Raw genomic sequence first — 13,932 nt, 5'->3', positions numbered from 1 at the left:
GTTAAACTTTGTCCTGCACGAAAGCAATTTGGTGCAGCTTCCCTTTCAACCCAGACTGAAAGTTGAGCTTCTAGTGCAACCTAGAGGCCAACATAAGCAACTGCTCAGGTGGATATTTTTGTGACGCAGCTGTCAAGCAAGGTCACAGCTACATCTCTGCATTTTCATTATTAAATTAAAAGCATTTCCTCCCTGAAACAAAGGCCTTTAATCACTGATACCATTAGCATTTCGTATCAATATCTCCTACACTGATGAAGCAGAATGGCAGGATAGTACAGCACTGATGCCTTTCAGTTGTCTTTTATCATCCTCTACAGTTTGCAGAACTCACATTCGACCCCTTTCATGAACAGCAATAATTCAGCCTCTGAATGAGACATAAGAAAACGTCACACTCTGTAAAATCTGTATGCATTTTATTAAATTAAAAACATGTTGAGGCTTAACAAAATGTAAAATGAAGGAAAAATAAACTTCACCCAAATGAATGCACCATTTCTTTCTATGTGCCCAATGTACACAGTATCATGTTTTTTGTTCTCACATCATCTTGAGTTGATTTCCTGTGTCATAACTCAAACGTTTTTCATGAAAACAGGATGTACAAATGAGTCTTTATGCTTCCAGGAAATCATCAAGGAAACAAAGGGGTCCTAAAGTCCTACAACAAAACTCAGTTGACAAAATGTTGTCCAGACAGCTGCTGAAGACTGGTGTGTTGATGAAATTAAACATTTTTATGCCCTTCATACAAGAGAGACACAAAGGAGAGCAACTTCCCAATTCAGTTCAGTAGTGACAAAAAGGTTGACGTCTGTGTCTTAAGACTCCAAAGCAATCACATACTGTATATATACAAAGAAATCTTAAAGTACTGAAGAGTTGGCACAGTCAGTGCTGTATATGGTGGCGCCCACTTTTATGGACAGAGATGAGATGCTTGTCTGGACTGCATATTAGTTTATGTACAAATACAAATTAGAGGAAGATGAATTCTCATTTTTTTCCCCCTTCTGTCTAACAAAAACAAATTTTATCTGATGTTGATGATGTTACACGAGGCCAGTCAGTGCAAATGCTCCAGCTTGCGTAGCCGTATGGGATTGGGAAGAGCTTGCTGGTTGTGTACAGAAGAGGGCTCCTCCTCTGGTGAGCGGAATAGCACCCGACCCCGATGATTGAAAAGGTAAAAGGATGGGTGGTTCCTCAGTGTATCAAATGTTCTGAAGAAAGTAAAAGGATAAAATTATGTAGGGACATTATGTATTAGACTAATATCGCACCATCTCATTCTCAAAATACTCACATGGAAATAATTTTCAGCTTTAAACACAGCCATGTTGGACACCTACAGCAGCAGGTGCAATAATGCATGTGCCACACAGGACAAACCTCTCTTACAGTGACCTCTGCATGCCTTAAAAACCTTTATCTCTTCCCTTAAAAGTCTAGTTCGGACCAGTGAGCAAGGAATTAAACCGTTCACACAACTCAAAAACCTACTGCTATACATTATCTTCTGTGAAACTGTGGACATGGCGATATGACATACTATTGCATGTGCTATCAATGAGGAATTAAGACATTAAAAACAAAGAAGAGAAGAGGTCTGTGGCATTAAGCAATTCAATTTTTGGGCATAAATTAACCACTGGTGTTTTTCTTTTTTTTTTTTTTTTTTACAGTCTGGTATTTACATTATGTTTCACATATTTAATAAAAACACCATCTATGATGTTAAGCTGCACCTGCCCTTCACAACATATTGGCCACAAAATAACATAATAGCATACCAACTCAAAATTCCAAAGTCATGGTGGGTTGCTATAAATATAGTAGAGGTGGTGAGCATCGTTCCCCTGGGGCATAGGACACAAACAACTACATTATCAAGGGAGGAAGGTGCAGCAGGGTGTCAGCTCCACTTACTTGTTTTTCAGCTCTGAGGAGGCGTCCATGTCTTTGAACTCTCCAGCAATGTGGACAATACCATAACAGGTCAGCACAAACGATAATAGAGTCTGCAATACAATCTGCAAAAACAGAAAAAAAGACAACGATGAAAATAACAATCAGCCACAGTGGGTTTGCAGTGAAAGATGGCGGAGATTTAAAAAAATGACTGCATTAGGATGAAAGACACTCACATCAATCGGTAGTGTCTCGTTTTCCTTCTCTGTGAGTCTCATGTATGACCGATCTGATGGGAAAAATGCATTTTAGTCAGCAATTCAATTCAACACCTTTACACTATGGCAGATGTAAATAGACAACCGAGACGCACTGGATGAATACTATACTATACTATTCACAATGAATATTTCAGTCTTTTAGTCCTGTGAATGAGTCTGAACGGGGCGAAGCTACGCTAGCGTCCAGTTAGCTAGCTGCTGGACCGAAAGGCCCAAGCTGCTGTTTTATAACCGTTCCGGCAGACAACGGAGCCCTCCTGAAATAAGAACAGAAAATGAGACCTGTGTTTTCACTCTGTGCATTGAAACTTACGCTGTGCCGCAGAGAAAGCTGCATGAGCTAAAGCAAAGAGTCCTATTCCGACAACACCTTTCCAAAACGACGACGCCATTTTAAACCAGGGAGATGAGCGACTGTGTGCAGTGTCGTAAAACAATGTCGTAAAAACAGCCGCGAACATGACCAAGTTATGAACATGAATGTATCATATAGATGGTCAAAAACATCAACAACTACATAAAATCAGTGAGAGTATATCCAATTTGAAATTTTATGATGAACTAATTTATTTGTCATGGACATAACCCAAAAATAGTGGCGAGCTCTTACTTTGAAGGGAAAGGGTAACATCCGCTGTAGCCTCTGTCCTTTCCTGTTAGCTAACATTGCGCTTTCATGTCATACCACATTTAGCCTCATATCTTTTTAATACATTTGGACCGTCTATACTAGTTTAACGATCAAACACAGACATGGCAGACGCCATTCAAAAGAAGCTGAAAGCTGAATTAGAAAAATATACAGTGATTCAGAAAGGTAGGTACTATTTAGTATTGCATGGTTTCTCTGCCGTGCCATGTTGTGGCAAGCGAACTAACCATATTAGGACACCTGGTCGCGTTAAATGAGTTCGTTATCCATTAATTGTAATTTTAAACTATTATTTGTAGTTGCAAGAATACTGCCATTACATAAAAAAAATAGACTCAATAGATTTATTTACTAGTATCTGTCTTTTGTTCAGATGTTAGCAAGAGCATGTCAGCCAGACAAAAGCTGGAGACGCAGCTGACAGAGAACAACATTGTCAAAGAGGTAACTAACTTTTCTTTTCCCTTTTCAAAAGATTTTTTCTCTGTCACGACTGGTATCAGTGTTACTCGCCTGGTCAAGACTGATCAGTTTTAAATCTAATCTCTTTTTGTCTTTTCAGGAGTTTGATCTGCTGGATAGCACAAACACAGTTTATAAGCTTATCGGTCCAGTATTAGTGAAGCAAGACCTGGATGAGGCCAAAGCCACAGTCACAAAAAGGCTGGAGTACATCAATGGAGAGATGTAAGTCTAAGTTTATTCTTCTGTTAGAGTTCATCCAGTCCCACCAGGTAAGTAAAAAAAAAGAAAACTGCGTCTCAGTTCCTAATAATGTCAACATGCAGTACTATGCTGATCCACACCTGCTCTAAACTGCTTCAGGAATCGTGTCCCAGTTCAGGGACTGGGTCTTCGTCCAAATATTGTCCCCACCGTTCACATGGGGTTCTTCCTTATTTTGCTGTTTTGTGTCCCCTCATCTCCTCTGTCCTCCTGTTTGTGATCTGGAAATCGATTTCAATGTACCATCTTTTATGGATATCTCATTTCTTAAATTGCAGCTTGAGATAGTAGGCTTACTGGTGGAGCTGTAAGAGAGAATGCACAGGTGTATCCTTTGCAAAAGTCGTTTTGGCACCCATGTCTTATAAAAGAGGTGTGACACAGCTGGAATATACAAAGTATGGCAGGAGTATGACTCTACAAATGTATTTATGAAAACAGGTGGGATAAGAAAGGATGTCAGGGTCACCTGCAGGGAGTGCTGCCTTTGAACTGACCCTTGTGACTAAATGTTTAGATGCCCACTCTGATCAGTTTTTCTCTTTTTTAAAGCATTCATCCTTACTCATGTCTCTGTCTACAACCACTAATGTGACTAATAAATTGATTGAGTATGAGTCTACCAGAGGCCATTAGTCCAGTCTGAATGAATGTAGCGCCCTCTGTTGGAATCAAGTGAAATAGCAACAAGGACCCATGAGTGTCACTATCAGTAGACTCACTACTAATTCGCCCTTAGACTCATTAACATATTTCTGCGTTTTATTGTTTTATTTATCTCTCTGTCCAACATCTCAAGTGTGAACATATTTGATGTATGTAAATGTTTAATCTTTTATGTCTTTTTTTCTTTTTTTTTTTGTCCTCAGTCAAAGGTATGAAACGCACCTGAAGGACTTGGAAAAGAAATCTGAGCAGCATCGAGAAGTCTTGGCCAGTTTACAGCAGGAGTTTCAGAAAGCTCAGGGCCTGGCTGTTGGCAAAGCCTGATCAAGGCTTACAGCTGCATGCTCTCTCTCTCTCTCTCACACACACACACACACACACACACAGATTACATAAAAGTGGCTAGTCGTAATGTAATGTAAACCTACAGCATAAAGCTGAGTAAATTCTGCTTGTATCTTGACTTTCGTTGGCAGTGTGTTGACTGTGACTTTTCTCTTGTTACTAATAAACATGTTTTTCACGAATGGTTTCCCTTTAGTTTTAATTGCCTCAGCCTAATATTTAACTGATGGATTACACAACATAGGATTGTGCTGTGCCTCTGTGTGTGTTTGTGCTTGCTTCTGTTGTACATTTACATTAATTGCAGGGGCAGGCTGGTGGCCCCCCACCCAACAGTGGCAGCAATGACAAAAAGCACAGCGGTGCAGCATTGTTCATGTTAATGAATGTGCTTTCCCACACCGTCTACCACCAGCTGAGGATTTTGGCAACATGAGCCATGATGTACAAAGTATTATCAATAAAAACCTCATTAATGACCCACTGCAAAATCAGGACAAACAGCCAAGATATCAAGTCTGACTTAACATTTATGGTAAACGGTTATGGTTGGAATTACCCTGTGTAATGAGTTAAATCTTTGCTAATTTCCCAGGTCTGAATCACCTGAAGTGTACGTTGCACTATGTCACACCGTTCATGACGCCAGTAGACTACAATTTAACATGAGAAAATGTGTTCATAAATTAATTTAAAAATGATACAATGTCTGTAGCAAACCAACGCACACCCGATCCTGGTTTCCAACGTTCTGGGAAGCACATTTAAGCCAAAGCTCAGAATGATTACACACACTGAACGAGATGAGATTGTTTTGCTCCAAAAAATGGGGCTGCACGGAAATAGGAGCTTACAAGTACAGGTTTTAGAGCCTTGTTGAATTTTGGTTACAAATACCTGACAAGCACACACGCACGCGCGCGCAATAATAACACTGCAACACAAAGGGCTGTTTTCGTGCACGAGCCTGTCACCTCTGGCGCGTGGGCAGCAGCCAACCCATTAACACCCTGACGTATGGCGCTCTTTTAATGGGCCTAGCAGGCTTCAAAAACTGTCCGACACGTGGCCACTGGTGTCCCGGGCCGATACACCTTTTCCAAAATAAATCTAAAAAAACCCCATAATCTCGGAAGTTCTGTTAAACATGGCGATTCGATTCGTTAAAGGTTATTTACAAACGCAGGACAACGACTTTGACAGCCAAAGAAAATCCACCAGCTAAGAGCTAAGTAACAGCATTAAATTACTCCAGGAGGAGTAGGTGCCCACAGTGTATATCTATATATATGTATATATACAGCCAGCTGTGAACTGTCGCTATCAAATGGTTTGTTAGTGAGGCCAAAAGGTGTTTTGTCACTTCACGTTTAGGCTGTTGTACTCGCATCAATGTGATAAAAACCAACAGTCAGTCCCACAGAGACAACAGCTGACTGAAGTTTAGTGCAGTGTGGTGTGGTGGGGGACAAATTTCTTGTCTTAAGGTCATTCTGCGGTCTGTCTGGGATGAAATGTCCTCATGTTTTTGCCTAAAGTAAACACACTAAAGACCTTTAAGATGCATCCACATTGGACTAATCCTTATTCCCTTCACACTGACAATAAATTCTGCCACTGCCATCAGGTTGAGCTCCATTTACACAGACGTCCTCTCGGATGAAACCCTAATCTGGTTGCAGCTTTAATTGATTTACTTAGTCCTGTGGGCTGTTCTTTAGCAGATCTGCGCTTAAAAGCGCACAAAAGAGCATCCTGTCCAGAGATCAGCCCAGCGGGACTAACACCTGCTTTGAAAAGGGACGTTTTCAGAAAGGTTAGGAAGGAATGTGAGTATCCCATAGCAAACCCAAGCAAAGCCTCACGGGAAAGCTTGAATAGTGAATTTCACTTCTCATCTCAGAAAAATGTTCGTATATTCAAGTTAAATATCTGCAGACGTACAGTCTCTGATAAAAAGTGATTCAAGCAAAGAAAGTGCCGGGGCAGTGCCTGTTGAGACCCGATGACCGTTTGTTTGTTTCGCTTTGCTTGTTATTTATGTTGATTAGTTAAACGACTACTTTATTTTTTATTCTATAGATTATTTTTGAGTACTTGATTAACTTATCCAGCACAGCCTAAATATAAAAACTATAATATAATATATAATAGAACTGTGTAATCACAATTTAATTTCCACATCATGGCTGTATAATAATAATAATAATAATAATAACAATAATAATAAAAATAATAATGAAATGATCTTATCCTGATCGGAAGTTTCTAACACTGAAGATGTCGCGTGTCCAAATGACATGCCGATGGAGGACATGTGGAAAGACAGCAGAGATTCCCTGCTTTATCAACAATAATAATAATAATCTTCACCAACTTAAACTCAGTCGTAAGTCAGTTGTTGTGATGATTTAAATGAGCTGTTAACAGCTGCATTGCTCTGGTATTTACAGTAAAAGAAAAATGGCCACTTCACACAGCACTTATGACACCAGTCTGTTGATGTGTTGATTTACTTACTTTTTCACATGTAGAAAAGCCATTAACACACCGTCAACACTCCCCAGCAAACAGTTTCATCCCATCTACTAAAAACACTTCAGATTCCGTGAAATAGCCTGACTTGTAAAACATCTTTTAACTGCAGTCTTTGTTTGCAACATCATTTATTTTTTGTTGGCAAAATCGTAAATGGACTGGGCAGCATTTCTACCAGACAGATCAACTATGTTATTGCGACCCTAATTAAGAAAGATCGGCTGACAGGGAAATGCAGATGCGCGCTCTTGGTTTGGTTTCAGAGATAAGATACAACTGTGGTACACAACAGACAGTTGGCACGCAGCGTCGATTGCACTGATTTGTTTTAAATCGAAAAGATCAAACCTCACACTGGACACACACACACAGCCGTAGATGCTGGGTCTGAGCTGTAGAGTTTGTAGATTGGGAGCTGCCACACCTGAAGCAGTCTGCATGCTGGACAGTGTGTGAATGACTGCTCTCATGTGCTTTTGTACACCTGAAAAACTGCACTCACCACCCTCATCATATCAATAGAAATAACTGCTGTCCAAACCGGACAAAGTATGTGCTAACTGTCCTGTGGGTGTACCCCACTTTGATTCAAGAGGCAGCTGGAAGGCTCCTCAAGTACAAGCTATTCACACAGCGAATTGGCCACTCCGGATCCGGGAAGATCAGGAAATTGTACTTTTATTGTAAACGTGGACAGAGAATTCAGCAAGCACAATCATGTCTCACATATACATCTCAAAGCAAGGACAGGAAAAAATAAAAAATAAAATCGTAAACCTGATCAAGCTACAAAAATCGAAGCAGATTTTTTTACGCACGCGTTTCCTGTGTACTCATGTATTAAAAAAACCACCTGCGGACACTGCCGCCTACACCGTCACATATTTACAGCTCAGCTCCAAAAGAAGAAGTAAATACAGCGCGCGTGGAAATAAGGAGAACCTTAAAGCAAAAAGGCCTCGTGAAAGTGGATAACTTAAAAATAGCTTCACTGTACAAAAGAATCAAGCCTGTACAATAAAATACATATTTACAGTCTGTCGGCATCAACAACACCGAGCCTGTCAAAATAAACATCTGTGTCAAAGTGTCACTGAGGCCAGGGCCTCCACACGAGATCGGTGATGTGCGTGGAGGCTGCCGTGGGGGAGACCAGCTCCCTGGTGTCACAGTGGAGGCCGCTCATCCGGGTAAGGTGTGAGCGAGCGATCCCGTGATACTGGAGCTGAGGAGACACAGCAGAGGGGTCACCAGCAGGACAGGGTATCCGTGACCTGTGGACGTGTCCGGGGGAGGAGGGGGGGTGGCTCGGGGGAGAAGCCTGGGTGACATCGCCACCGGTTTCCATTAACTCCTGGGTCTTGCTGGCTATGAAGTGACTGACCCTCAGCAGGCAGGACCTCATGCCGTCACGGTAGTTGTGTTGGCTGGCACAGGTCGGGCTCTGCGCCCTGGACAGGTCCGTTTTTGCGCCCCGGTGAGCCCGGTCCACCTCTTTCGTTGTCTTCAGGAATTGGACAACACTCTCCAGAATTTCTGCCTTCCCCACCTTTGGATTCTTCAGGCTCTGAACGGAGTAATGTGAGAGAACTAATCAGGCATAAAGTATAGAGCAATAGCCTGACATTAGAGGACATCAGGATTAGAGTCAAACAAAGTCGTGACGCACGGGTTTTACCTCATCGCTGGTGTTCTCCAGCATCATGAGTCGTAATGTCTCCAGACTGTGGTTGATCCGCTCCCGTCTGCGTTTCTCCATCTGGGGTTTTGAGAACTTTGGGGAAAAAAACCCGAAAATATTACAATGATAACCGCGAACAACATGAAAGAAAGCCTTAAAAAGTGCAAAGTGCAGCAGCGTACCTTTCTCACGGTCCTTTGGCGAGGAGACTCTGGAGAAAAGGCCTTCATGTTGACAAAAAAAAAAGTTGGCTCGTGTCTGTTTGTCTCCTTACAGCGAAATCAAAATGAAAATGGCATGTTTGTTTCCTCCTGGCAATTTGTTAATGTGCCTGCGGATAGCCCCGCCCCCGCGGGACACGCCTCTCATTCATTCAGCAGCACGCGGCCCTGGCACTGAAGAAAATGTTTACGCAAGTGCAGTCCTTTACTTTGACTTGAGCTGAACTCTGCAGCCGATCGCGAGTCATATCGTTTGCAGAACGGAAGTGCCTGAAAATGTGAAAATTTAACTGAGTAACCTCAAATAGACGGGGTTTACTCTGTGGTCTGTGTTTGGGTTTCTCAGTGCATTAAAGGGTTAGTTCACCTAAATCATGAAAAATCATTTTCTTGCTTCAAGTCATTCCGATACAGCGGTATCAGCAGTGATGGGGGAATAATTACTCGCTAAAAGTACTCAGTGTTCATTGCAAAGTTTTTAGTGTTAGGAAAAGTACTCATTCTGCTGTAAACTGGCCCTGCCAGTTTTACACGTGCATTAATTTATGTGTTTCATTTTATATTTTCAGTTGTTTAATGTTGCACTATGTTTAATTGCTTCCGACTACATACTGTTGTGTGGTTTAATCTACAGCAATGACTCGTGTTTCGTGAGATGATGGCGTGTTTGTGGTGTCGCTGTCGTGAGAGAACCACCGAAAAGTTCGTTTTCATGAGCTAAGAAAAACAGTCCTGTTTTCAGCTTTGTGACACTCCGTTTTCCAGCTAACCCAAGTTTTTTTTATATAAATGGTTAATTAGTTTAGGAAGAATGAGATCCTTCAGCCTGTCAGACAAATTAAAAGTGGAATGAAAAGTAGGCTACAAAATTTGCCTATGAGAAGACTGCTAAAAATACAGGAATGTTATGATAACACCCCCAAACACACACACACACACACACACACACACATACCTCCAAACAGGGGTTATAGAGCCAAACTGGCCGATTCACACCTGAACGTGTCGTGTGAAGGAGCGTTTGTGTGTTTGTCTGATCGGTGGGTGAGACTGAGCATGGCGCAAGATCTGTGCAGGAGCGGCCACATGTTTTAATACTCAGTTTCTGTTTCTAAGAAGTGTCATTTCAAAGGTTGACTGAATGAGCTTTGAGTTTGGGGGTAGTGCCCCCCCCTCCCACACACACACACACACACACACACCCCTCACTGCATTTATTGTCACCCTGATCCCCATAATAGGCTCAAGTGTGGAGATAACACCGGGATGATCCGATCACAGGGATCCGATTAAGTGGCTTTTCAGAGGCGATGATACTTCCGTTTTCAAAGAGAAGGGCGATTAGTGGAGGCTCGGAGATCACTCTTGGTAACGAAGGAAACTCACTTCATGGGACAGATTTGAACCTATACAACTTCCATAGTCCAGATGTGGACTGTCTCTACACACACACACACACACAGCCTTTTTGAGCCACGTGGAGCCAATAAGTCCTATAATATGCTCGCCTGAGCCTGTGATGGAAGCTAATTAGTGAAGACGCGCCTCTTTGGTGGCAGAGAAATGGACCGTAGACTTCTAATATCGTGACCCGTCGGGTGTGTCGGCCACACTGACAAAAAGAGTTCAAATCAAACGGATTTGAGGGGAGGGGGATCGGGTGTGAAGTCTAAACATCAGGCATCAAGCTGACCTGAAGCGGCGCACACTTAACACTCAGGTGTAATAATCATCCTCACACCTCATCACGTCTCTCAGACTGGACCTGTTCCCTTTTGTGGTCCATACATCTACTTTGTTTAGGCCTATCATCATGGATGTATGCAAAAAATAAAAGCAACAGCAACAACAACAACAACAAAACAAAAAACAAGCAAATACATAAGCTTCTAGAATTTAAATTAAAGTGTCTTCATATGGGCCCAAAATGGGTCTTTCTTAACACTCAGTGCAAAGTGTTGATGTCTCACACATCGTAAAATGTCCTCATTTGCTCACTTTCTCACTTCATTTCTGTTCCCACGAGAAAAAAAAATGTTTCCCATAGTCTCACTTCACGGAGAAGCCTCAAAAGTCACGAATAAAGCTCAGCCTAATTAAATTAGCGGCCTAAATGATGATGATGTAGAGATGGACATCCAGACTCGTTACATTCATTTTCCACATTTACTTCCTGTGTAGGAAGACACTGAAATAAAGACACTGAATTTTTAAGCTTAATATAGAAACTATAAAACTACGCCTGATGTTATCGTTTGTGCAAATATGCCATTGGTTACCTACTGATAATATGATTGCCTTTAATAGTATTGTTCTCGAAGGTATTTTAAAGACACAGCACTAACGGATCACTGTTTCGACTTGAGTTTCGATTTTATCCGTGGCCCATTAAAAAGTTAGCTGAGGACATTTTCGACTAAAGTGTCGTCACTCACACCTGTCAGCCAATCAGAGGCAGCATGAGGTCGGTACTTAAAAGCGCCAGCAGGCAGCAGGAGGCTGTTTCAACTGCTGCAGCCTCCACTCAGGTCGTTTGGACCAAACATGACCAGGAAGCTACAAAATCCAACTCCTGAAGATGGAAAGACCAGAAAAAGGGTAAGAACTTCAAATCTATACATTCCATCACACTACCACAAAGGGTTTCTAAGTTGTAACTTTTATATAACAAGTCTTTACTGAGCAGTTTTAAGCCACGAATGAGACATTATTGGGTTGCCAGGTTTATCCATGAATTAATAACATTTTTAACCACAAACACGACTGGCAACCTGTATGATTTTCTTAGCACTGACTGTTTAGTATCCATAAAATCAGATGTTATAAATTACAACTTTGTATCACCAGTTGCATCTCTATACATGTAGATCACGTGTATGAGTGACATGACTTCACCATACCAACACATGATAATGTTTATCTCCTTCTAGGTTCTGAAACCCGTTGTGGAGAAGAAGAGAAGAGATCGAATCAATCAAAGTCTAGCTGAGCTGAGAAGTCTGCTGCTGAACCACACATCTGATCCAGTGAGTCATGTCGAGAAAGTCTCATCAGCGTTTACATGTACAGGGAATCATAAACCTTATAGTGAGGAATTGTTTTTTTCTCTCTCCCATTTCACTGTTATCACTCACAGCGACTGCAGAATCCAAAAATAGAGAAAGCAGAGATTCTTGACTTGGCTGTGAAATATCTTCAGAAGTGGACACAGGGGGAGAACCTGAGCAATGGTCAGTCAGATAAACATAAAAAAAATCTTCTTGAAAATCCCTCTCTCTGCTGCAGCGTTTTAACCTCACACTCTTGTTTTAGCCCTCACCCTGGCCTTTTCACTTGTTACAGATGCTGCTAACACTGACATGAGGATTTGTGCTCCTGTGGGAAGCCTTCATCACCCAGAGTCTATTGCTCCTACTCTGTTTACCATAGAGAGTGCAGGCTTTCAGCAGTGTGTGGCCCAGCTGACCTACTACATGCACAAAATTACGCCGTCACAGAGAACAAGCCTGATTGAAAGGCTGAAACATCACACAGAGAGCCAGCAGTCAAACAGTACAAAACCAGACCGCAGTCAGAGGGTGACAGAGACCGAGACGGCTGAGCAGCTGCACGCAACATCTGGTGACGCCATCTGCACATCTGACAGCAAAGAAGAGTCTCCAAAGTTGTTGCTTCCATCTCAGTCTCCATTTCAGCCTCACTCTTGCTCCACACCATGTCACGGCTACCTGTCCCCTCCTCCCTCTCCCTGGCTCTCTCCCTCTTTCTCCACGTATGCCACCTCTCCTCCTTTCCCGTCATTTGCCTCTCACTTCTCCTTCCCACCCAGCTTGTCACCTCTGTCTTCCAACACCTCCTTCTTTAGTTTCTCACCCACCGTCCCTCACTCTGGCCCTCCTGCCCTCCTCTGCCCCCCTCCACACCCTGCACTGAGGGAGGGGTCGCCGTCAAGCTCCTCCTCACCCATGTGGAGGCCTTGGTTTTAGTGAAGTGGACCAGAGACTGACAAACTGAGGGCAGCAGAGCCACCTGGTGGGGACGAGCTGCGACCATTGTCTGAGGAGAGGACGGGAAACCCTCCATGCTGGGAATGTATAGTGTACATATTATTAAATGTCTATATTTTCAATTTCTTCTTATAAATAAAACTTGAACCTGGCAAGTCTCAGTTTGTGCATTTTTCTACCTATTAGTGTAATTATACAATCAGTGAGACCAAATTGTAGATTTTAGGTTCACTCACAGACCTTGAGTTCACTGATAGTTACACTTTGCAAAAACAAAAAACTAGGAGCTACTCTATAGTGGGCATTAAAAACATGCATTTTGGTGCTTGGGATGATTCTAATGAAGGCTAATGTGCAGATGCTTGTTAGACTTGTCAGAGCAAAGGTGGAACTAATAAAATTAATGATGGTGTTTCCGTATGCCAATCGCACGGCTGTGAGCTGGCACATGACTGCAATGCAGCCATAATTCATTAATATCCATTTCTCATTTCCTGCTGTGAAATGTCCGGCTGCTTTCGAATACACATCTTTCAGGAGGACGTTTACACAATTCTCACAGAACAACAGATGTTATGCTATGTTTGAAACTCGCAAGGATTACTCCTCTCAGAAGTTTGTGAGTAGTTTGGCACCTTTTTAAATAATTTACTGTGAAATCCAAGACCGTTAGCAACTGCTCCTAACTATTGTTATCATTTTATTTGTCCTTTCCTTATCTATTCTTTCTATTATTTATCTTTAGTGTTTATTCTAATGCTCTCTTGTAACATTTTTCTGTGTCTTCTGTATTTTTTGGTCTGCAGTTGAGTTTGCATTGTGGCGTCAGGCTTTGACAAGGAAGAAGAATGGGTGAAATAAGATAGGATAAGATATATCATTTTTGGACATGCGTGTCTTA

At 42.0% G+C, this 13,932-nt stretch overlaps 4 protein-coding genes across 4 annotated transcripts; 2 read left to right on the top strand and 2 right to left on the bottom strand.

Moving 5' to 3' along the window:
* Positions 1-402: 402 nt before the first annotated feature.
* On the bottom strand, positions 403-2,665 carry mmgt1 (membrane magnesium transporter 1). The gene is made up of 4 exons (XM_046406076.1): positions 2,509-2,665; positions 2,151-2,203; positions 1,933-2,036; positions 403-1,226 (listed from the first exon to the last, which is right to left on the bottom strand). Exons 1-4 carry the CDS (start codon positions 2,654-2,656, stop codon positions 1,070-1,072), a joined length of 462 nt encoding a protein of 153 aa, XP_046262032.1. The 5' UTR covers positions 2,657-2,665; the 3' UTR covers positions 403-1,069.
* Positions 2,666-2,815: 150 nt separating this feature from the next.
* pfdn6 (prefoldin subunit 6) lies at positions 2,816-4,766 on the top strand. Its single transcript, XM_046406078.1, has 4 exons — positions 2,816-3,012; positions 3,221-3,291; positions 3,410-3,534; positions 4,443-4,766. The coding sequence occupies exons 1-4, from the start codon at positions 2,949-2,951 to the stop codon at positions 4,561-4,563; spliced, it is 381 nt and encodes a 126-aa protein (XP_046262034.1). The 5' UTR covers positions 2,816-2,948; the 3' UTR covers positions 4,564-4,766.
* A 3,008-nt stretch (positions 4,767-7,774) lies between these two features.
* Positions 7,775-9,162, bottom strand: her5 (hairy-related 5). Its single transcript, XM_046406410.1, has 3 exons — positions 8,986-9,162; positions 8,801-8,896; positions 7,775-8,689 (listed from the first exon to the last, which is right to left on the bottom strand). Exons 1-3 carry the CDS (start codon positions 9,031-9,033, stop codon positions 8,213-8,215), a joined length of 621 nt encoding a protein of 206 aa, XP_046262366.1. The 5' UTR covers positions 9,034-9,162; the 3' UTR covers positions 7,775-8,212.
* A 2,303-nt stretch (positions 9,163-11,465) lies between these two features.
* On the top strand, positions 11,466-13,172 carry her11 (hairy-related 11). Its single transcript, XM_046406601.1, has 4 exons — positions 11,466-11,622; positions 11,955-12,050; positions 12,161-12,254; positions 12,367-13,172. Exons 1-4 carry the CDS (start codon positions 11,569-11,571, stop codon positions 13,008-13,010), a joined length of 888 nt encoding a protein of 295 aa, XP_046262557.1. The 5' UTR covers positions 11,466-11,568; the 3' UTR covers positions 13,011-13,172.
* The last annotated feature ends 760 nt before the right edge of the window (positions 13,173-13,932 follow it).

Source organism: Scatophagus argus, chromosome 12 (assembly GCF_020382885.2).
Source record: "Scatophagus argus isolate fScaArg1 chromosome 12, fScaArg1.pri, whole genome shotgun sequence".
Classification (NCBI taxonomy): domain Eukaryota; kingdom Metazoa; phylum Chordata; class Actinopteri; family Scatophagidae; genus Scatophagus; species Scatophagus argus.
Note: the sequence above shows the minus strand (reverse complement) of the source record. Positions and strands in the feature narration are given on the sequence as shown.

What these genes read in the sequence shown, in the direction of transcription:
- her5 (XM_046406410.1), bottom strand. Translation starts at nt 9,033, where the DNA reads ATGAAGGCCTTTTCTCCAGAGTCTCCTCGCCAAAGGACCGTGAGAAAG. An exon ending in GCCAAAGGACCGTGAGAAAG is followed by an intron (nt 8,897 to 8,985) that starts GTACGCTGCTGC and finishes TTTTCCCCAAAG; the next exon opens with TTCTCAAAACCCCAGATGGA. An exon ending in TGGAGAACACCAGCGATGAG is followed by an intron (nt 8,690 to 8,800) that starts GTAAAACCCGTG and finishes TACTCCGTTCAG; the next exon opens with AGCCTGAAGAATCCAAAGGT.
- pfdn6 (XM_046406078.1), top strand. Translation starts at nt 2,949, where the DNA reads ATGGCAGACGCCATTCAAAAGAAGCTGAAAGCTGAATTAGAAAAATAT. An exon ending in ATATACAGTGATTCAGAAAG is followed by an intron (nt 3,013 to 3,220) that starts GTAGGTACTATT and finishes TCTTTTGTTCAG; the next exon opens with ATGTTAGCAAGAGCATGTCA. An exon ending in AGAACAACATTGTCAAAGAG is followed by an intron (nt 3,292 to 3,409) that starts GTAACTAACTTT and finishes TTGTCTTTTCAG; the next exon opens with GAGTTTGATCTGCTGGATAG.
- mmgt1 (XM_046406076.1), bottom strand. Translation starts at nt 2,656, where the DNA reads ATGTTCGCGGCTGTTTTTACGACATTGTTTTACGACACTGCACACAGT. An exon ending in ACGAGACACTACCGATTGAT is followed by an intron (nt 2,037 to 2,150) that starts GTGAGTGTCTTT and finishes CTGTTTTTGCAG; the next exon opens with ATTGTATTGCAGACTCTATT. An exon ending in TCCTCAGAGCTGAAAAACAA is followed by an intron (nt 1,227 to 1,932) that starts GTAAGTGGAGCT and finishes TACTTTCTTCAG; the next exon opens with AACATTTGATACACTGAGGA.
- her11 (XM_046406601.1), top strand. Translation starts at nt 11,569, where the DNA reads ATGACCAGGAAGCTACAAAATCCAACTCCTGAAGATGGAAAGACCAGA. An exon ending in TGAACCACACATCTGATCCA is followed by an intron (nt 12,051 to 12,160) that starts GTGAGTCATGTC and finishes TATCACTCACAG; the next exon opens with CGACTGCAGAATCCAAAAAT. An exon ending in GGGGGAGAACCTGAGCAATG is followed by an intron (nt 12,255 to 12,366) that starts GTCAGTCAGATA and finishes CACTTGTTACAG; the next exon opens with ATGCTGCTAACACTGACATG.